The sequence below is a fragment of the Trematomus bernacchii genome, unplaced genomic scaffold (genome assembly GCF_902827165.1).
Source record: "Trematomus bernacchii unplaced genomic scaffold, fTreBer1.1, whole genome shotgun sequence".
NCBI lineage: Eukaryota > Metazoa > Chordata > Actinopteri > Perciformes > Nototheniidae > Trematomus > Trematomus bernacchii.
This window is the reverse complement of record NW_022987313.1, coordinates 11,522,255-11,544,296: the sequence shown is the minus strand read 5'-3', so window position 1 is coordinate 11,544,296 and position 22,042 is coordinate 11,522,255. Positions and strand designations below refer to the sequence as shown.

Here is a 22,042-nt window from a genome sequence, read left to right as displayed (position 1 = left end):
GTATGTTTTCATTTTATTGAACAAAGCATTACGTCAGCCCCAGATGGTCATCAACTAACGGCTACGTGTGAACAAAACCACTCTTGGGTCAGATCTGCATTGCAACACAGAGGAACAGACAAAGAGGGAGTGAATGTGTCCATGTGACATAATTCCCTAGTGATTTATCTGTTGGTTAGCTGCCGTGTCTTTTGTTTGCTTTGGTTTCCACCTAGAGATAAGAGTGTCTTTATGTTCCCGTTCCCCTCTGGTGACAAGACTTTCTCTTTAAGAGAAAGAAAAATGCATGCTGTTGGCCAATCCATTGACTCCTCGTACTTAAACTATTGTCAGGATTAAATAAGGTTCCTCAAAAATGTCCAAACTACCGAAATATGTTGAGGTAACTAATATACAGTCAGTGATTAGGAGGAGCTACAAACAAGATAAACATGAACCAGTAACAGATAACAGGATCAGCCTGGAAACAAAGAGATTTGTCCGTTACAATTTTTCTTTGATAACTTTGCCTTGTCAAATTGGTTAAATATAAAAATGATCAGAAAACACCAATAACCAATAATATTGCTGCAAATAATTGACCAGGGAAGCTCACCTTGGCAGACAAGCAAACTATTTCATTGGGTCTTTTGTCTTTGTTGACAAAGAATAGAAAACCATTTTTCCCTAAGCTTAGAGACATGGGATCACAAAATAAAAGATTGTGAAAGTCTGCATTAGTGGGGGGATGGGGTGAATGAGGGGGTCAACATTCACTTAAATAAACCTAACCAAGTGATTTTGTTGCCTACACATATTCAAGTAATTGTGTTGGTATTTTGTTTTGCTTTTATCAATTTACAACTTCAACCCTAACCTGGGATAAAATATGTTTACCTCGAAATGTACATGTAATTAAGAAAGCACTTAAGTCGTGTGGTGAAGGACATGGGGTTGGACATTGTTGATACGTATATATATCATGGTGAGCAAGTTTTTGGACTTCACTGCTTCCATTAAGATACTCTCAACATTATGTAGAATTCAGGAAACTGCATGTGGGTAAACACTATACCGCATTTTAAAAAATAACCAAAGTTAGGTTTGTTTACTCTCTACTGCTTTTTTTGCAGGTCTTACCCAACAGTACCTTGGCAGCAAAGGGAACTATTCCCATTGATGCAGAGCACAATTACTGTACCTCAGATTTAGCTCACTGGCCTTGTTTTCTGCAAGCAGGGCCAAAGAGACAGTCTAGCTGCCAAAGCCCTGGAGAGTTTGGCCACACTCAGCCCTCATAAGTCAGCAATTGGTGGTTCCTTGGACCACTGTTGGGGTAAGGGTGGTTGTTGTCACCGGACTTTCCCAGCATGAGAAAATGGCATCGTTCAGCTGTCACAGAGGGTCAGCAGGGAGAGTTAACTCTGTAGCTGGCCAGCCAAAACGTCTAGCATTCAGCTAGCCTCAGCTGCTAACAGCGCCCGTGTTGGTAATAGTGCACAAGTTAAATATAGAACTACTTTTAGGCTTGGTGACTCAAGTCGAAAAGAGTAGAGAGAGACAATGGAGGATGAGTGACACGATCTGGCCCTGTGACAAAGGACATCACTGCACCTCTGCCTTTCTCTTCACTGGGCAACGACCCCTTTCAACAACCCAGAGGGAGCAGAATAGTGCCTGCCCCCCACCCCCTTTCTGGCTTTTATTCTCACACACTCTTCAACTGACTTCTCCAAAGGATAGCAGGGAGGGAAACTGAGAGGTGTGTTTTAGACTGCTATGCAGAGCAGTTCTGGATAGTGGGAGGGAAAGAGGGAGGGAGGGTAAGAGAGAGGCAAGTTAAAGTTATTGCTCTCTACCATTCCCTCTCTGACCTGAGGAGCTGAACGCAGAGAGAGAGAGAAGGAGAGAGCAGAGCTTGTGATGGGTCTTGGCACAACTCAGTAGCCAGCACAAGCGGACACCACAAGTGGACCACACGAGCCAGAGGATATTACTGGATACTTTACTGCTTCATTGCCTTTTCTCAAGGATTACCCTTGGTGTGATTATCAACTGCTTAAACCTGGGGACAACACAACAACAGGTAAGTCTCCTGAGTCTCCTAATGAAGCTGTACTTGTTCTCCCTGCTCTTGTGTGGGCAAAACACTATGACAGACATATGCTTCTGGCAAAGAAATCAGTTCTGCTTTCTGACTGAAATACAGGAAATGTCTCAGATACAGGTGCTTCTGCTTGGCTGACATCATTTTATGGAGCCAATAAAGAGCATTGATTGATAGAAATCCATTTGGCTTCCCCTGAACTGTGGTTAGAACTGTTCTCCACTGTATGAATGAAACGACTCTTCCCTGAAGCACATACTTAATTCAGCTCATTTTTTATACTTTCAAATAATATGGATCTTGACATGTTGTATTAATTACCCCACTATGAGAAGACAAGGGACTACTCTTGGTGCTGCGAATGGTAACACAGATTTGGCATTGTGACAACGCATACAGAAGAGAGAGGGTCATGAATCAAACATTTCTCAATAAATTGCATTGCATATTTCTCTATGAATAAGACCATTTAGTTTGAGGACCTTTGTGCTTTGCACGTGGGAAGAGAAGCCCATAACTTAACCAGACACGCGGGGACGATATTGAAAATGGGGGAGATAGACAGTAAGCCATTTTATTTGTAATTTTATGTTTTGGAATAACCGGCAAAGAAATATACAGCTTTTACTTCTCTGAGGAAGCGCCAATTCCAAACACCTATTGCGCCGACTGTACACACCAAATATAAACACCCTCCCCCCCCCCCTCCCCCCGCTCCAAAGCATCTCAGGCCTGCGTGAGCTGCAACAGGATGACATCTTACATTCTGAATATTTATGGATCCTAATGACGCCAAAATGAATTCCATTTCATGAAGTCATCGGCCTTTCGGGGCAGACACATGGCTCCTGCTAGCCTCTTGACCATTTGTCAAGGCACACATCACCCTGCCTCAATATACCAAATATTAAATGTATCTCGCTCTCAGCAAGGGAATCTAACACAGGTGTGGCTAACGCTGCTGACAAAAGATCCTGTCTGTCAGTGTCCAGGGGCTCTGGGAAACCTCACCCTTCCTCTCTCCTCCCTGCCTCCCACCCTCTCCAGCTGATGTGGCCTCTGTGCACTCAGAGTGATATCACCACTGACACCAGACAAAGAGAACCAGTGGCCAGATATTACTCATTAACATTTTTGAGCTCTTTCCAGGTTCATCTAAGCTCATCCTCTCCAGCTTGGCACAGGTCTGTGTAGCTGAATCAGCCAAAAAGCCCCTCGCAAAAGACAGATTTGTGAATGTTGACTGCACAGTTATCGGTCCCAGCTTGTAAATGAATCAGTCTTACTGTTAATCAATAATGGTGGTCCCTGTTTGAACTGAAACCAAGCTGGCCAAGTGTGGGTGTTTGCCAAAGCAGCATTGATTGGAGATGCACTAAATGTGTCACAAGCTTACCTCACAATATAACTATTTAGCTCTATGTCACTGGAGTGACATAAGATCTTGATTGACAGGTTAAGGACGTACTGAGTTTAACTGTAAATTGGTGTTAACTTGTGTGGGAGATTGTGAAAGTGATGGCCTTTTTATTTGTTGCAACATTTAGCATTTTCTTGAAGTGAGTGGCACACTGGAAATAGACAAAATACATAATGAATATAATATTGTTGTGTTATTGGTACCTTTTCTAAAATGGTACACGTTTAACAACTTGACCTAAATTGAAACCAAACTGTGTTTAATACAGAAACACAGTTGGCATTTGCAGCATGTTCTCAAATAATTGCTGACCAATGCTGAAATTGGCTTTTTACAAGAAGAACAAGTAGTTAAATAGCCAAATTATTTAGAATTACAAAAACTAAGTTGTAAACATATATTATACACAAATAAGAAAGAGTTGCAAGAACAATATGTATTGAAGAGGATGATTTATATGCCGTTACAGACTTCAAAAGCAGTGCTTTCTTTATGCTCTGACACCTTTACGGTTTCCTGCACATTATCAAGTCAGTGACCCCATTCCTTCCTAACTGTGCATGTTTGCTTGATGGATCTGTTTGCGTGTTCATGTAGGCAAAATCATTGGAGGATATGTCTTTGTGCATGGACATAAACAAAATATAGTGGGAGGTTGGGCACCTTGCTGCCAGTAGTGGGTATCTTCCCCATGATGTCTGGTGGGCCTCAACAACAGCTGTCACTGACACATGCACAGCTCCAATCATATAAGGGCCTCTGGTCTTGAATTCCAAAAATGCAGTTTAGACACATTTGGATATTTCACAGAACAGTGGTACTTATAACTCATGTTCCCATGGTTTAAAAATAAGTCTTTAAACACCATAGCAACCTAAGATCTTCTCAAGATCACATGATATAGTGGCAAAGTATACTCAAGGTTCAAGGTTCAAGGTTCCTTATTTGTCATACGAACATAGCTACAGAGTAGTTATGTCGATGAAAATCTTAGGTCAAAGGTTTCTCCAACAGTGCAACACAATAATACAGATAAACAGGAAAATATAGTGCAAGTAAATATTAAAAAGTAAATACAAAAAGAAAAATAGTATAAAAAAAGTGAAATAGTGAAATAAGAGTCTATATGCAAGCTATTGGAATGATATATTAGATACATAGATAAATAATTACTAAGTAGCAGATGAATGTTATGGATGTTGTTTCAACAGTTCAGGTGTTTAACAGTCTTATTGCCTGTGGGATGAAACTGTCTCTGAATCTGGTGGTTTTTGTCCGGATGCTGCGGTAACGCCTGCCATACTTGCAGTATGGTTGTTAATTAGCTCTTGACATGTAGTAATATTAGAACGAGTTAAGTCACTCATAAAGTTCACATACAGAAGGAATATCTGGAGTTAAAAATGAAAGGTTAATTTAGGATAACACTTATATTTCTTTCAGTACTTACTGTAGGTTTGTAGTAGAATGAAAATATATTCCCACCCTCTGTCCCCTAGTCCCATGTCTTTCATCTTCCATGCATGATTTCAGGGAAGTGACATCATCATGACTCTTCAACAAACTGGTGTGTGAGGAGACGGCCACCCAAAAAGCTTGTCTGGGTAAAGAGTGTATATTACTTAAAACACTGAGAAAGAATTTTCTGGCTGGTTGATTGTCCCTGAAAGCTGAAGACCAATTATCATACTGCTATTTCACACCTCTGATAGTGAGACAGTGTACTGTAACACCATGTCCTTTTTTCTCTACTTGTCTCACCTGCAATAAAGCATTTTATTGTTTTTATCATAACTGATTCTTCTCTATGAACATTTTAAACAATAGTCCAAAGAGCAAAGTCACAATGGCAACAGAAACTATACAAAAGTTCAGCTACAAGTCTTAGATGGGTGGTGGTGGTGAAGACTTGGAATGGTGTGGTTAGCCTCATTTTAAATAATTATTCCAAGTGCGATGTGTTTACTAGCTGACACAGCTAGCTAGAACAGGCTAAATAGGGCTAAATCTCGTGGCCTGTAGAATCCACCGCAGGATAACAAACACACTACCCTACAGACTGCTTAACGTTGATGTGTTAGCAAACTTTTTCCTCTCAGAAAACACTTGCAGACTTTATCATTGCATTGGAGTTGTATGACACCAGATGATGAGTTTACTTCCAACCATAGCCCTCCTCCTATGTTGTTTTCGTCCTCAGCACCTTCTGAGAAAGAATATCTTAAATCTATTGATTAGATTTATGATTCGAAAATTATAAAAGTAGGGTAGACATGTGGATATTATCCGGCTGAACAAAACGTGATCTATCTCTTCAATTTGTGTCAACCACAGACCTTATTTCGAGCTATTTTCCAAAATCCTATGGAGAAATTGCATTGGTTTTTGTCGAAGGAACCGGAAGGAGTTTACTTCCGGGTTTTAGGACGCGTCACTGTGGCACTCTATGCCCTCAATCTATGACATGGTCAAAGGGGTAAATGTGTGTGAACCATAGACTGTATATATAAAGGTGTGAACGTTAATCACTGATGAGCAGGTGGCATCTTGTATGGTAGCCTGGTATACTGACTGTGCATGAGAAGGCCCTTGAATGGTTACAAAGACTGGAAAAGCGCTATATAAATGCAATACATTTACAAATCCAAGATTCTAGCATGCTAGCACAGCTCTACTTTGGCACAATAGCGCTTTGAGCTAATGCTAACGCCTTTAATAAAGGTGCGTCATCAGCATAACTTTGAGAAATATTTCTAGAACCTGCTCAGTAACCCTAATACTTTACTAGCCAGTATTCTATAGAAGTTGCAATGAATGTCATTGGCATGCCAACAAGCCCAATATTTATTTATTTGATAAAGGACCTTAAAAACTGCAGAAAAACTGATTTGATCTGGGACCACTAGCCAAGACAGAAAAGTAAATCTATGGTATTCTGATCTAAGCATCACGAAGAGACCTTAGACACATAGGCGACCCCATAACATTGCATCATATCTGAGACTGCTTCATCCATATGTTGTCTTGCTGTTTCTATTCATAGAACAGCCAGAACTTGAACTCTTCCCTGATCTACACTCCTTGAAGCTGATACCCACTCATGCCATCAGTCTAGAATAATCTGGTGCTTGATAATTTGGTAGCTGTTGCTCTGGACATTAACTCTTGGAAATAATTCACGTGTTATTTTTTCCCCATCATGTATATTACATTTATTCAGACAGATGGAGATGAGCCAAGTATTCCAGCAGCTGCAGCCATCCATATTCTTGGATAAGTATGTTCTGATAACAGTGGGTTAGGGTCAGTGTTGGGTGTAACGCGTTACATAAGTAACGGAGTTACAGTAATGTATTACTTTTTGCTGTAACGAAGTAATGTAACGCATTACTAATGAAATTTGGGTAATATACTACCCGTTACAATTCTCAGTAACGCAGTTAAAACTAATTTTAACCCGAAATTAAATGGTGTTTTGTTTTTTAAGAATTTACCAAGATCGCGAGACATTCCGACACCAGAGAAAAATTCCCTGATCAGCCTGTCGGGTGTTATTTTCCCCATAATGACCGCCTCGCTGCACATTATCCCGCTTATTACACGGCCATATACTAAACAAACTATAGAGCCCATTCCGTGTTCCTGTTATTGTTTACTTCCTCTCTGCCTTCTTCTGGTGATTTATCTGACGTCCAGCGCTCCGTCTTTTAACCTCTTTTCCTTTCTCTTTCTTGATCCTCCTTAGCAACCTCCACTGCAGTCAGCATGTCGTTGTGTCCCTGGGCAAGACACTTCACCTCAAATTGCTCCTCTGTGGGGGATTGCCCACAGTAGGCCTACTGAATGTATGTAAGTCGCTTTGGATAAAAGCGTCCAACAAATTACATGTAATGTAATGTAATTATAGTCCTTGACAGTGGTCTGTACCTCTGTATTAACAACGTGTCACATGGATGTATAATGAGCTACACTAAACTACATTTTAGCATTTAAAATACCTAACCATTCTTTTGCGGTTATTTAGGTAATGTAACTAAAAAGTAATATAAAAGTAGTGTAACTCATTACATTTCAGAGACAGTAATATTGTAATGTAAGTTATTACTTAAAAAAGATAGTAAGTAATTATGTACTGTATTACATTTGGGAAGTAACTTGCTCAACACTGGTTAGGGTTAGGGTTGTGCATCAAAGTCTCCCACCAGCATCAATGTTCATAATGTATGACATGAAATTAGAGCATGTTTCAACTTGTAAAGATTTGCTTTCACATGAGTTCATAAAAGTTAGTCACATTGGATGTTTAACAAACTGACACCTGTACCACTTTAAAATATGGTATATTTTCCAAGTGACTTATTCCGTAAACTACCTTTGCTGATTATATTAAGCACTTAATGTGAGTAATCAGATCTTGAATACCTGCATTCCTCTCAGTGTGTTCATCAGTGAAACCTTAACTGTTGAACTTACAGTAGACTCCAGTGAGCGGATCAGGTTAATGTGACATCAGGAAAATACTACAAGATGAAACCCACAACCTATGCTGACATTTTGCTCCAGTATTACGTGCCAACTTCAGAGTTACTGTCCCTACGAGGTATTAATAGAAGCCATCAGTACAAGACAAGCTGTAAATTGAGTTTTGTCCATAAAGGCTGTTTGACAGTTCAATTTTTTCGTACCACAGGCGAAATGCTTCTGAAAAGAAGAATCTTAATGCAATGTTTTTATGTCTGAATGGCTGTTGCTATCTGAATAGAGAAAGTTTTGCATTCTTCTCTGCCTAAAGCGTCTTAATTTTCCTATAACATGGCTGTTATGTAATATCTGACCCCAGACGTCACTGGCCGCCTAGGCTGGAACGCGCTGTCAATCAAAATCCAAGAACAGGCTGCAGCTTTGTACCCTTGCAGGGAACTAGGCGCTTACAAAACTTTCAATATCAGATGGATTGACTAGTAGCTTTGCATCTCATCCACAGCTACAGTTTTGATTGAAATTCCCTATATCTTGGCGAGCTGGTGTGCTTTTCTTGTAAGGGCGGAAGAGCTACTTGAGCGTCCTGCATTTGATCAGTGTCCTCTGACAGAACAAGTTGCCAAACGCTCGCATGCGAAGAACAGTTCCCACTCCTTATTTAGTCACATTTGGTTTGCGGTGTGAATGTATCAAACTCACTGAACTCCTTTTTTATTTAGCATGTTTTTGCAATATATGCAACTGAAGAAGATGAATCCTCATCCCAAATCTCTGGCTTTTTCACCAAATGTCACTTCTCTCCTTCCCCAATTTTTCTTCCTATGTTTATGACACAGATAAACGTAATTACATAATATATGTTTTACTGCTGTAGGGCTAGGGCTAATATACCCTATCATGGTATAACTTTGCATTTCTGCTAATCGTGTCAATGTCCTTGCTAGTATTTAACAGCAATGTTACTGGAACATACACCCAATACCCATTTCCTTGTTTATTGAGGACAACTGACAGTTTTTTATTTGTTAATCTAGTTTTTATGAACCAATTAATAACTTGTGTTTACAACTTAGTGATACATTAAATGCCCATTAGCTATGAAAACACAAAACTACAACTTCAAATGTCAAGTTTTGTTGGCAACCCGTTAAAAACCAGAAACCAGTGAATATTGGCTATTTTCGCTTAAATAAACAACATTTTCTGACGTTTAATTGATTCTCAAAACTGTTGCTGATGCTGGTCTTCTATTGATTGACTAATCAGCAAATAGGTCACTTACAAAGGTGTTGGAAATTAAATTGCACTTGTAATCATGCTTATGACATGCTTGGAGTAAATAGAATAGCGGACAAAAGACAAGAGTCAGAAGTATTCATAAACTTGCTGACCACTGACAACATTATATAGCTATAGCTTTGGAATGGAGGCATGTGTTCTATTTGGGCCTATAAATACTCATATATGTGACAGCTGGACTTGCCCAAACCATGGGATAGATTTGGGATCCCGCTTTAAATTTAGGTTCAGGCCTTGACTGGGGCCTCGATGGGTATGAGGCGACCATTTCATATTAGAAAGCATTTTGGAAATGGATTTCGGGCCATCAGTAACATTGTGCTGATGATTTAGATGCCATGAATGTCCGTGAGCATTGTGGTGGTTGGTGCTGAACTCAGAGTAAAAGCTTATTGTGGGCCAGCTCTTCTCTATTTTTCATAAAGACAACTAGGAATGTCAGACTGGAATGCAGGTCACGTGCCTTTGGAATTCCCATTTGTTTCTCTGGAGAATTCTCTACATTCAAGACGGCAGTGACCGGTCAAGGTGGATCAAACGATGAATACATTGTATTGATGACACAGGCTTGTCATCAATAGGCTTTAATGACAAACAGACTTTGACAACAAATTCTTGCCAAACAAAGTCTTGTCATCAATAAGGCCTATGACATTGTTGGGATCATTACTATCTCCTAAAGCTGTCCAAGAGATGTTTCATATGCATTTGCACTTTGGAGATTTTGTCTTGCAAAATGGATTTCCTTTTGAACAAACTACAAAATTGCAAATTAACGATGGTTAAAATAACAATGTGCATACAAAATGTGTTGCTTTGGAGGAGTGAACTAGAGACCCTCTTGGGATTAAATTAACGACACACCTACAAAGAGGGCTTTCAATGGGGGGGGGGGGGGGGGGGGGGCAAAGGACTCTTGGTTGCAACACTGAGACAGTCTAAAAGTCAGTCCACAGACATACATGCCCACAGACGACTAACGTTTCGTTAGTACATTATAACTCCTTCAGCAAACACACAGACCCCCTGTAGTCGAGTGGCACCACAAATCAAGGCAAGCGGGAACAGTAGCTTCGAGCCAGATTTTCCTGGCATCAGTCCAGAGATTAAAAATAAACCTTCATGTCAGTGTCAACCATTTTGTCACCAGTACTTCTACCCGAGTAATTTACAGTATAGCATATGTTTTTATGTTTCATCACCCCGAGGGACCAGTGGAGCCATTGCTAATGCCCTCCAGCACTGAGCTTTCCTCTGGTCATAACTCTCTTAACACTGTTTCTATGGTGGGATGAACGCTGTGAGACATTTGGCTCCATGATCGTGATCCCATAGTTGAAACGAATAGTTATGGACAGGAAAGAAGGCACTGAAATGAATCTCCGGTTAAGAACCAGCTCTCATTGGAGCCTGTGAACTCCAAGAACTGAGATAAGGAGAGATCTTGACGTGGTGTGAACTGAGATGCACTCTTACTTTTGATGTGCTTGGGTTTCTTTTCCTGGAAACAAGAGATTGGTTTCAAGCATCATTAGAAGTCACTGCAGGCTTAACGTCTCCAACAAGTTAAATGTTTTACTTGATGTGAACCAAAACCTTTGATAGAATCACTTTCAGACCTCATGAAATTGCATATATAAAGTCTAATTCCTCTTCTAAAAGTACACATTCAATTTTGTCACCTTGTATTATCTAAGCTAGACTAATTGAAATGCTCATCAGTGTTTTATCTGTGCAGTTATGTGTGTACATGTGTTGTACTAAGCTGTGCATTCACTGTCTTAGGACTATTCTAAACCATGTATCCAATCTGTTGATTAAGATCGAATTCATGTGATTGCTGCAAACTTGCTCAGGATTTCTCAATGCATGATTCAGAGGTTAGGGTGCTATGACATCACCAGGGTTGTATGGTGGGGATTTTTGGGGCCGGGGGTGTAATCTGGTAGTAATTAAAAAGCTGTTGATGTAAAGTTTGCTTTGTGCATTTGAAATCAAAATGCACAAAGGCTGTTTTCAAAGAGCTGAAACACACCCATGCATGCACACACACAAATAACCTTAAACAAATGTATAAGGCTTACATTATAGACTTTTATCCAGATGACCTACAGAGCATCTTTGAAAAACATTTTTATAACATGTATCCATACATTTGTTAATCCATTTTAGCTAAAAGTGCTTGACAAACTTTAAAATATTTAGTTAAAAGTATACTGAGCAAACTGCTAAAACAGTTTGCTAAAGGAAGCCTACTGGACAGACTGTTCAAATAAGGTAGCTAAACAGATTACAATTATTTCCTAAAGGTAATAAAAAACGACATTTAAATAGTAAGCTAAAAATATTTTTTAGACAGTTAGAAATGGTAAGCTTGAAGCCAAAGATGAAAAGCTAAAACGGTTAAATAAATAGTTGAAATAGTTACCTAAAACTAAGACAGGTTTATAATCCCTTTAAGTAGTTAGCTTTCAGTCCTACATAAATGGTTAAAATAGCTAGCCAAAAGTAATACATAGTTTAAATTGCTGGCTCAAATTAGCGCAACAGATAGAAAAGGCTGTAATAGATAAAGCTTTAAAGACAGCAAGTGATTGTAGTACGAATGCAAGCTTGACCAAAGCCACCTATCAATTGTATTTAAAAAGTCTTCTTTTACAGTATAAATGTAATGCTTTTAAATAATATCCACTTATAAACACATTTCAAATGAAAACATTTGTAACACTCAGACCTCCGACAACTTCCAATACCTCACGTTTAGTTTAAAGTGTTCCGTAATCCGGATAACAAATAGACCAACCAACAAACAAAACCAAAACCTACTTGAAAGTAAAAAGAACTTGACAAAGCTGTGAGATACATCATACACAAAAATGTTGGGAAACACTGAAGCGCACTGTAGGAGCCAACAAAACATATACTAACTTCTCAATGTTATTTTCCGAGCTCACTGTATGTTTAAGCAATCAAGCATGCTGTAGGCACCCTCAACATGGCTTGTGTCGTTATAAATGATTCATACGGTCAAATAAAATGTTGCCTGTCATCAAAGGATTTACTATCAGGGTCTGGATAAAATGTTCAACTCAGACTGCTATGTCAGCAGAAAAAGGCACCCAGGAGTCCCCAAACAACACTCAGCACAAGACACACACACACACAGCAGGGTAATTTGTGGGTATTTATTTAGGATTAGGAATGTCCTCCAGTTGTATCGAGAGTACAGTATTATGTGTACAGTGGGTTTGTGTTTGTCAATCGAAGCTAAATTTGCTGTAAGTGGGATAACAAAACATTAAAAGTACAGAATTCAAAGAAACATACCACCATAAATAGTGTCACAAAACACCCAAACAAGACACTATTTGCTCTAAACACAACATGTATTTTTCTCTTGGTACAGGTAGAAAATGAGGTCCAAAAGCAGCGGTGTGGAAAGCCCAGCCAATGGGGTGCTTGGGGTTCAACAGGGGGACCATGACTTCAGTCAAGAACAGGAAGTGGGTCTGCCAGTGAAGAGCCTGAAGGCCAAAGTTCAGCAGAATGACAGTGATGATCATTTAGAGGTCGAGATGATCTCTGACAAAGACAAGCTACTGTTTGATTCCCCTGAAGCGGGAGAAAAGAAAAAAACCATCATGGACCTGTCCAAAGAGGGTCTGATCAAACTGATGGGGATCATGGAAGGAGAGGTTCAGGTGGGTCGGCTTTTCTTTGTGAGATAGAAAACATGTCTATGAGAGGCACTGTGGATGAACACAGGGTCAGTTTAAATGAAAAGAAACAAGCTTTATTGGAATGAGTTTGACTGACATTTTATGCACAATAGCTCTATCTTGTGGTAGAACATGGCAGTGTAACATGCCAGAGAAAATTGAGGAATGTTTACCAAGAGACCTTTTGCGGGAAATCTGGATCCATTAAACAAATGATGGAATTGCAAACCATTTTAACATTTAATTAAATTGCACTCAAAATTGATGTCTCTACAGGTGTCCAAATGGTGTAAAAACACTCCTCAGGTCACAACTTGTTGAATCCTTTGTAATTTCAGGCGAGAGAAGATGTTATCAGCATGCTAAAGTCCAAACAGACTGTCCCAGAGGACCTTGCATCACGTTATGGATCTGCGGCCCCTGGTTCGGCCCTCCATGCCCTGCAGAGGGACAACTCCATCACTGGCACTGAGCCGCACGATGACAGCGTCTACCAAAAGCCTATGGTTGAGGTAGGTTAGCTACTGCCAGTTATAGTGGTTTTATGTTGAAAATCATTTCAGTTTGACATTCCTGAACACCTTGCAGGAGGTTATTGTGATGTTGCAACACAAAATAAAATTCACTTTTTATGCATGGTTGGTCCTTGCCCTGTGTGTGTAATTGTGTTTATTTGCTCCGCCTCAGCTGGACCGTCTGCAGGAGAAGCACAAAGAGACGTACCGGAGGATGCTGGGTCAGTTGCTTCTAGCTGAGAAGTCCCACCGCCGCACTGTCCATGAGCTGGACACAGAGAAACGCAAACATGTAGACTACATGGACAAGAGCGACGACTTCACAAATCTTCTGGAGCAGGAAAGAGAAAGGTGAGGAGGTGGAGAGTAATGACGGAGCTAGGGGCATGAAATTGCATCTCCAAATTAAACCAAACATACTCATAAATAACAAAGACGTCAATATTACTAATTGTTATACTATATCAATGATTGTGTATGGAGATTTCTATTGGCAAAATAGAAGAAATAAATGATTGGTGAAAGAAATCCATTGCAGGTGGAAAGAGAGAGAGAGAGAGAGAGAGAGAGAGAGAGAGAGAGAGAGAGAGAGAGAGAGAGAGAGAGAGAGAGAGAGAGAAGAGAGAGAGAGAGCGGAGAAGAGAGAGAGAGAGAGAGAGAGAGAGAGAGAGAGAGAGAGAGAGAGAGAGAGGACATGAGTTATAAAGCCGACATGGCTTATAAAACCAGTGTGGAACATATAAAGTGCAAGAGGTGAGAGAATCCAGGGAGGAACTGCAGCAAGGGAATGCATTGAGATCGGAGAATGTGTGAAAGATCGCCTCATCTGCCAAGTGAATAACCAGAGAGGGAAGAGGGGGGTAGATGGTTACTAAAGCGATAACCTTGCATACCTTTGTCTGACAGGGAGAGGTACGGAGTGTGTGGAAGAGAAGGGGGAGGAGGGGAAGAGGTCAGGCTCTTTGCTGTGGGAAAGAGGGAGGTCATGGGTAGAGAGGGGAGGAGACAGGGCCTCTGGGTGGAGGAACAGGAGGAAAAACAAGTGAAGGAATAAAGGGCTTTGACAGGGGCGAATCTCCCATGACATCATCTGTGAAATGAAGTCATTGCCGAGGTTACGATCTGGCTCATTGGTCAAGAGGAGACAAGAGATGAGAAGTTTGGGGGGGGGGGAGAGAGAAAGAGGGACGTACACACACTTCAACATCTGAGAGGGGATGGTTAAATCACGTGTGTGTGGGGGGGCCCCACATAGATCAAACAAGAGTGGTTGTGTGTAGATGTGCAATGAATGTGTATGAGAGAGGAGGCCCTAGTAATTAAAATAGTTACAGATGAAAGGATTTGATTGGCCGTTTTCTTTTCTTCTAATTCCCATAATACATCTCTGTCCATTCTCACACAATTACTTTGAGAGATGGAGATGCATTGGAGCAACTGAATGTTGGATTCAGTATTTTAAAGATTTAGCATAGGAGACCTATAAATACACCCCTGTACTAAATCTAGCTAGCGTTAACAGCGATTATCAAGATCACTTATAAATGATCAAAAACGAACTGGTTGGAAGATTTGCTAACAAAGCCAAAAAGGCTAATGCAAAAACACACAACATAGCAAGATATATCATATTAGCCTACTAGCCTGCACCAGTTCTGGCACGACCCCTAAGAGGCTTGAAAAACGTCCTTCTCCTAGTTGTTCATAGCGCTTTTGCTAGTGAAAAGACGTGCTGCAGTCCGAGCAGCATATCTAACTAAGATTCCAGCTAACTACAGCAACTGTCATTAGCAGCAGTTAGCCTTAATTTAGCATGTGTAGACTAAAGCTTTTGGTCCTTCAGGAAACTCTTTAAATCACCAAGAGTCAATGTAGAGCAGTTGAAGGACATCAGAAGAAAATTAGAAAACGCTTACCTCGTAAAATATGATCCAGTTTCACCAAAATCACCTCAGTGTTGTTCAGGGCGATGAGTGGGTCTGACAGAAACTTAATATAGGCTATTCCCTTTTGCAAGTCAGTGGCATCAAAATTATTTTACCATTTTTGTAAAGCAAAATTGTTACATAAGGTTGCTTTAATTGTAAATGGTACATATGTAAGTTATTTGTTTTCTGTGCATATAGCATTAGTTTAGTTTGCCAACAGGACTGATATCATGTGCAAAGGACAGCACAAAAGATAGCATCTGTGGTATAATGTATATATAGTCAGTCATCTGTAGAGCAGAGACAGTATGCTGTATTTCTTAAACTGTCAAAACTTCAAACGTCGGAGGTACTTACTACCTTTTTATCCTTGAGCTTTTACTGCAGGACACAGGAAACAGACCATGAAGTCTAAATCACAGTCCTGACAGCTGAGCTGCCATCACACTGAAGAGATGGCTATGAGCAGCAGACATAGCGTATAGCTACTCCTTTGGATGTTTTTTAAAAGGCTGGGGAAGAGGTGAAGTCATGATTCAAAACATATATGAAGAGTTTTCAAGTTCTTGGTTGTGAATCAATGTGCACACCTGCTGAAAATAGGTTATCAAGAGCCTGTGTATTTCAACCAAATTGCTAAAGGAGTTTATATCATGTGTGCAACTTACAAAGAAGAGTAGTCAACAGCCATACTATAAGCTCTGCTAACATCCCAATGGCAATGCTAATGTGATGATGCTTAGCAGGTATGTCTTACAAAAAAAGACATCCCTCTGCCTTCAGTGTGGATTGTGATGGACCAATCAACTGACAGACATTATATAGAGCAAAGCTGCTGGCATAGCTGATAGAAAGCAGCACAGCACAGGTGCAGCACATGGTACAAATCAGAAGTGAACTTCCACTTAACTTTCATTTGATCCTTAGTTTGCATGCAACAACCTCCTCCTTGTGCCAGGGAGTTTCCACCAGGTTCCTTGGCTCGTGCACAAGTCGGCCTCTGTCACCTCAAAGGGGATGAGCTCTGCTTTTCTATGGTCTTGATCTGACAGATCCTGCAGAGCTCAGATTCTCCTATCTGTTGCCGTAGAAGGACACAAAACTGATTTAGTATTTATAGATAGCTGACGGCAATACACAAAACACAGACAAGCCACTGTGAAAAAACAACGGTGGACATAGTGGAAAGTGAAATTGACATTGTCGAATTTAATAAAAATACAAAATAATGTATCTGTGTACGTGTTTTACTATGTGATCTGCACTTATCAAACCTCTAATTAAAGAATGGTAGCTGTACCTCTCAAACAACCTAAACTAGTTATAAATGTTAATTTACATTTATATTAAAGTCGGTGTCCCCAGGACCACCGGCACACCAATCCCAACAAAACAAAACACCAGTAATGAACAACAAAAACACAAGACATAATGCACCCCACCTCCAACAAAACCACCAATTGCAACATACAACCCTCACACTGCCAACGCTCCTCCAACACCCAGCCACATCTTTAGCAACTCAGGTAAACTACCTGAGAAGCACACTTTAAAAGGATGGGCAGAGCGAGAACGATTTATCGAACAGTATGACAGACAATACATTACCGTCACGGCCCATGTTTCCTCAGTTGTAGCAGTTAGTTTCACTGGCTTTACTGCACTGCACCGCAACGTGGCCAATGTCGCCACACCTGTAACATTTCACCCGACTGCACCGTCTCTGGATGTGACCAAGCCCACCGCAGGAATAGCACTTCCGGTCGTTGGCATGCCCACAGTCACGAGCCATGTGTCCTTGTTCTCCACACCGATAGCAGGACATTTCCTTGCCTCTTCCTCGACCCCTGCTGCCGCCGCCACGCCCACCATCAACGCTGCCGCCACCACGACCACCATCAATGCCACCGCCGCCACGACCACTTTGACTAGTGGGACAATGCTTGGTCTTCTGGTTTCCAAACATATTTTTGTCCATAGCACGAGTGGTCACACAAGAGGACGTGACGTCTGCCAACACTGTAGAGCTCTCCTCAGACCCTGACTCAATCGGACCGCCAGTGACTAAAAACGCAGGGGGAACATCAGTCCAGACTCTGCTACCTGCCAAACCGTTGCCCAGGATGAAGTGTATCCCCTCGAATGGCAAAGCTGGACGTACACCCACAGCCACCTCACCCTTAACAAGACCACAGTCAATATACATCCTATGAACAGGAATAGGAAGAACTTTTAATCCCATTCCCCAACTCAGAACTGTGTCACCAGTGTCACTTTCATAAGACAAAGGCAAAACAGAGTCAACAATATAGGAATCAAAAGCCCCTGTGTCTCGCAAGATTTTGATTGGAACCCTGACATTACTACCTACCAATGACACCAAGCCGTCTCGTATAAATGGAGCATAAGATGCCAAAACCTCAGATCCACATAAGTGGGATGTAAGCACATCGGCAACACAGCAGCTTTTCACAGGAGCAGCTAACGCAACAGGCCCAACAAAATATCTTCCTCCCTCAGATTTTGATCTAAGCGCAGGACAATCTGCCTTCCAATGGCCTTTTTCACGACAATAGTGGCAAATATCATTATTATCCACCTCAGATTTGACCAAACCCAATTTCCTTGGCTCCATCCCAAATGAACCAACAACAGCCTTTCTACTTCCTTCAAAAACAGTTAGGGCCCCAGAGCGCCCTCCGAACCTGCTTTTATGAAGCAACACAAACTCATCAGCTGCCACAGCAGCTTCAGCCGCAGACGTGACCCTGTGTTCTGTTATGTAAGTAGCGATCTTGTCAGGAAGAATATTTTTGAACTGTTCCAAAGTCATGAGCTCACACAAATCGTCAAAAGTAGTGACGTCAAGAGCAGTTAACCAACGCTTACAATGAACAGACAAATCCCTCGCCATCTCCACATATGTTTGATCTTGTTTTTGCTCAAAGGACCTAAAACGCTGTCGATAGGCCTCTGGCACCAGTTCATATGCTCTAAGCACCGCTGATTTTATTTTACTATAGCTAGAGCTATCTTCCAGACATAACGAGGAATATGCAGACTGCGCTCGTCCTGTGAGAACACACTGAAGCATCAGAGCGCAGTCCGCATCAGGCCAATCTCTAGCGCTAGCTACACGTTCAAACAAAAAAAACGTGTCAGGATCACTTTCATTAAAGTGAGGCAGCAAGCGCAGGTTACCAATATCAAAGCGATGAGGAGACCTGGTCACCTGTTCACCCAGCCCCTCACCGGACAACGCGCCATCTCTGAGAATAGCCAGACGATGTCCCTCCAACTCTATCTTGGCTTTCTCAGATTCTTGTCGCATCCGCTCCACTGTGATTTCCTTTTCAATTCCCAACTCATACTTCTTTTTGTCATGTTCCTGGTCACGTTCATATTTTACTCTGTCATGTTCCCACTTTATTTTTTCGTGTTCCTGCTGCAACAACAACATTTCCCTCTGCTGCTCAAAAGAAAGTGCACTTGCCTGAAAACGAGGTTTTAACAAAACCCCCTCTTCCTTTGCAGCAAAAACTCCCGTCTCCCTTAACGTCGACACTATAGAGTCCTTTATGTTGTCTTTCACCCTTCTATCCCCGACAATAGACACAGAGAAATGCTCAGCAATTAAGAGCAGCTGCTCTCTTGAAAAAGTACCAAGCAACTCCTGAGACGGAGCTTCAATAAATGCCCCTACGTCAGCCATATTAACTTCCAACGACCCCTCACCGGAACACAACACCGGACCTTTAAACCGAGAGATGAGAAAGAAAAAAAAAAAACACAAAAACAACCTGGACATATACCACCACACTTATTATGCGTCCAAAGTGGAACAACACTAATGTTCTGATTGGAGTTTCCCCACTAACTCACCATCCCACTGACTAATCTCCTCCCTAGTCTTCATGCAGTGGCCTACTTGTGGTGGGTATTTATGCACCGGAGACCGCTGGCCCAGCAAAGCGACTAGCAAGCTAGCAACACTACTGTGACCACGGCCATGCTCCCAAGCCGAAGCTTCAACCACTTTCTCCGCAACACTACACACCCCGCTCAACAATCCCAAGGGAACCGCCGCTTAACCTGCCAGGGAAAACTCCGCACCGCTCCGCACTGCTCCACCTGCAACGCACCAACAAACCCCCACGAGAGAGAAAGGAGAAAAAAACAAAAACAAACAGCTGACCACGGCTAAGAACAACTAGCAACCACTCTCCCAAAATATAATACCAAACAAATCAAAGCCTCACAAAGTAATCAAATATGTCCCCAAACAACGATCTGAAATGTCCTTCCCACAACGAGCCGAAGCAAAGAAACCGGCCGCACTGCAAACGCGCTCCCAACAAACTTTATACACGCGCACCAACTCCCAACACAAATCTTACCTATCCGTTGCTGTATCACAGATAAGAAGTGGACGAGCCCCCATCTGTCATGCTCTTGGCCATAACAAAAAGCGTGGGAAAGGACAAGAACATGTATGAAAAATATATTTATTAACCAAAGTTTGTCATAAACAAAGAAAAACTAACACAAAGGAAAAAGCCAAAAAAGGCTAAGCAACGTGGCTGCTCCGTGGTCAGGTCCTCTGCGGGAGAGCGAGCGATCGAGACTCTGCCTCCGGCCTCTTTATCCTCTGCCAGCCGTCAGGTGTCCTTAATCAGGGCGTCAGGTGTCCCCAATCAGGGCGTCACAGGCAGAGGGGAAACATTCACACACACATTGATTTTACATCAGCAGCTTCATGAAAATCGCAATTTCTCGTTCAAACCAAATTTGATGGTTACGGTCTGGGGGCATCTGGGAGACATTCCAGCATGGAGCCACAGATCACAAGCCTGCACAGAGCCTCTTGCCCAGCTGTGAAATTCTCAACAGCTGCAGAGCATCCAGGGTCGACACTTGTGCAAGTACACCAGCCCAACTTAATTCAATCTAAATCTGTCTGAGGCCAAAGTGCACATGTTCCACATTATTAGTTAAAATATTATTACATGTGTAATGTATGGTAATGCTTAGACCATGCTGACTTCATAACTTATCAAACAACAAGGGTGGTATATGTTTCATGAAGTATTACTTCAACTGCTTAGTTAACTTTTCAATTCAAATGGAAACCACATTAAAGTCTTGTAATCACCTGTAACCCTCTGGGGACATCTAGTGGCCAGAGGCAAACACTATATTCTCTGGACACACCAGTATAGAAAGAAACCTAACTATAATCATGTAAACCTTGTGTTTTGTGATCTAAATATCATAAAATATGTTGTAAATTCTTAGCATTAATTGATATTTTCACAGATACAAATCAGTGTTTACAGTAGGCTACCATGTATTGCTCTTCTTTCAATGAAAACACTCGCTACATTTCTAATATAACTGATATGTGCTACTGCTACATACACGCTAACTTCTTGCAGATGGTATTATTGTTTAGTCCTCTCTTCGTGTCCCCTCAAACTCCCAAACCATGGCTGTGAGTGTCAGCAGCTCCTCAAAGGACGCTCGTTGCTTGGTCGGACAGTCTATGGCTGCTTCACAACGTTCACAACACAAACACATTACTTGAATCCTGACAAGTTTCAGATTATTTTGTGATCCACTGATTCTGCTAGATTCCAGCTGCAAAGTAAACTCTGGCCGCTCCAGTTGGATTTCAAAGTGTGGAAGTGGTGAGCAGAATTCTTGCTACTTCTAGTGGAGCGCTTTGGTCCACAACATGAGAGATATATCTAAGAGAGATATATTTGACTGATATGATTTGTAAATATTCTTAACCATTCTTGGTCAAACATTTGTACAAAATAAGTCACTATTTCATGTTTAAAATTGCAAACATAATAAAAATACTTTATACAAACTTTATTTACTCTATCAAAATCATATTGGAGTTTTCTTACTGCAAAAAAACGTAGGAAAAAAGCCTTAAAACATGTTAATAAAGGTTTGAAAAAACGCCTTAAAATTAGTTTATAAAGGTTTGAAAAGAAACAGATATTACCAAGTGGCAGCGGTTGCCTAGCAACTGTTGCAAAGCTGCGGTCGTTGTGTGGGTGGGCGGGGCTTAGCGATCGCTCGGTGCTTCGATCTATGGCGTCACGTTCTAGATTGCTTTGGTCCTTGAAGTTTAGAATGACGTAGACATATCTTCCTGCAGGTAGGAGCAGCTTCTACTGTCAGACAGTCACCTTCAGACCAGTTCCTTCAAATTTAGTACAGTAATTGAAAATAATCCACACTATTCTTTGAATAACAGGATATCTAAAAACAATCCACATTATTCTTTGAATATCAGGATATCTAAAAATAATTCAGATTGTTTTTTAAATTGCTAAACATTTAAAAATAATCCCCATAATTTGTTCAGTTGCTAGATATTTAAAAATAATCAATAACAGTATTGTTTAAAGTGCTGGTTAGTGGGTTAATACAGTTGTAATGGCCATGAACAGCCAACAGACAGAGGCAATGCCAGAGCTCAGAGTGACTCTGTTTCCTATTGTTGAGCCCTTTGTTAAAGGGGTGACAGGAGATCAGTGGCTTCTATTAAGATCAGGCAAACCTGATGGCGCCACCTT

The 22,042-nt window shown here is 41.2% G+C and overlaps 1 protein-coding gene across 1 annotated transcript in view; it reads left to right on the top strand.

The window, feature by feature from the left end:
* The first annotated feature begins 1,842 nt into the window (after positions 1-1,842).
* Positions 1,843-22,042, top strand: part of LOC117496566 (filamin-A-interacting protein 1-like) — a 30,937-nt gene continuing 10,737 nt past the window's right edge. Inside the window, exons 1-4 of the mRNA XM_034148304.1 lie at positions 1,843-2,065; positions 12,694-12,988; positions 13,345-13,518; positions 13,694-13,872. Of these exons, the coding sequence (XP_034004195.1) occupies positions 12,701-12,988; positions 13,345-13,518; positions 13,694-13,872 (641 nt within the window). The 5' untranslated portion in view covers positions 1,843-2,065; positions 12,694-12,700. The remainder of the gene's footprint in view (positions 2,066-12,693; positions 12,989-13,344; positions 13,519-13,693; positions 13,873-22,042) is intronic.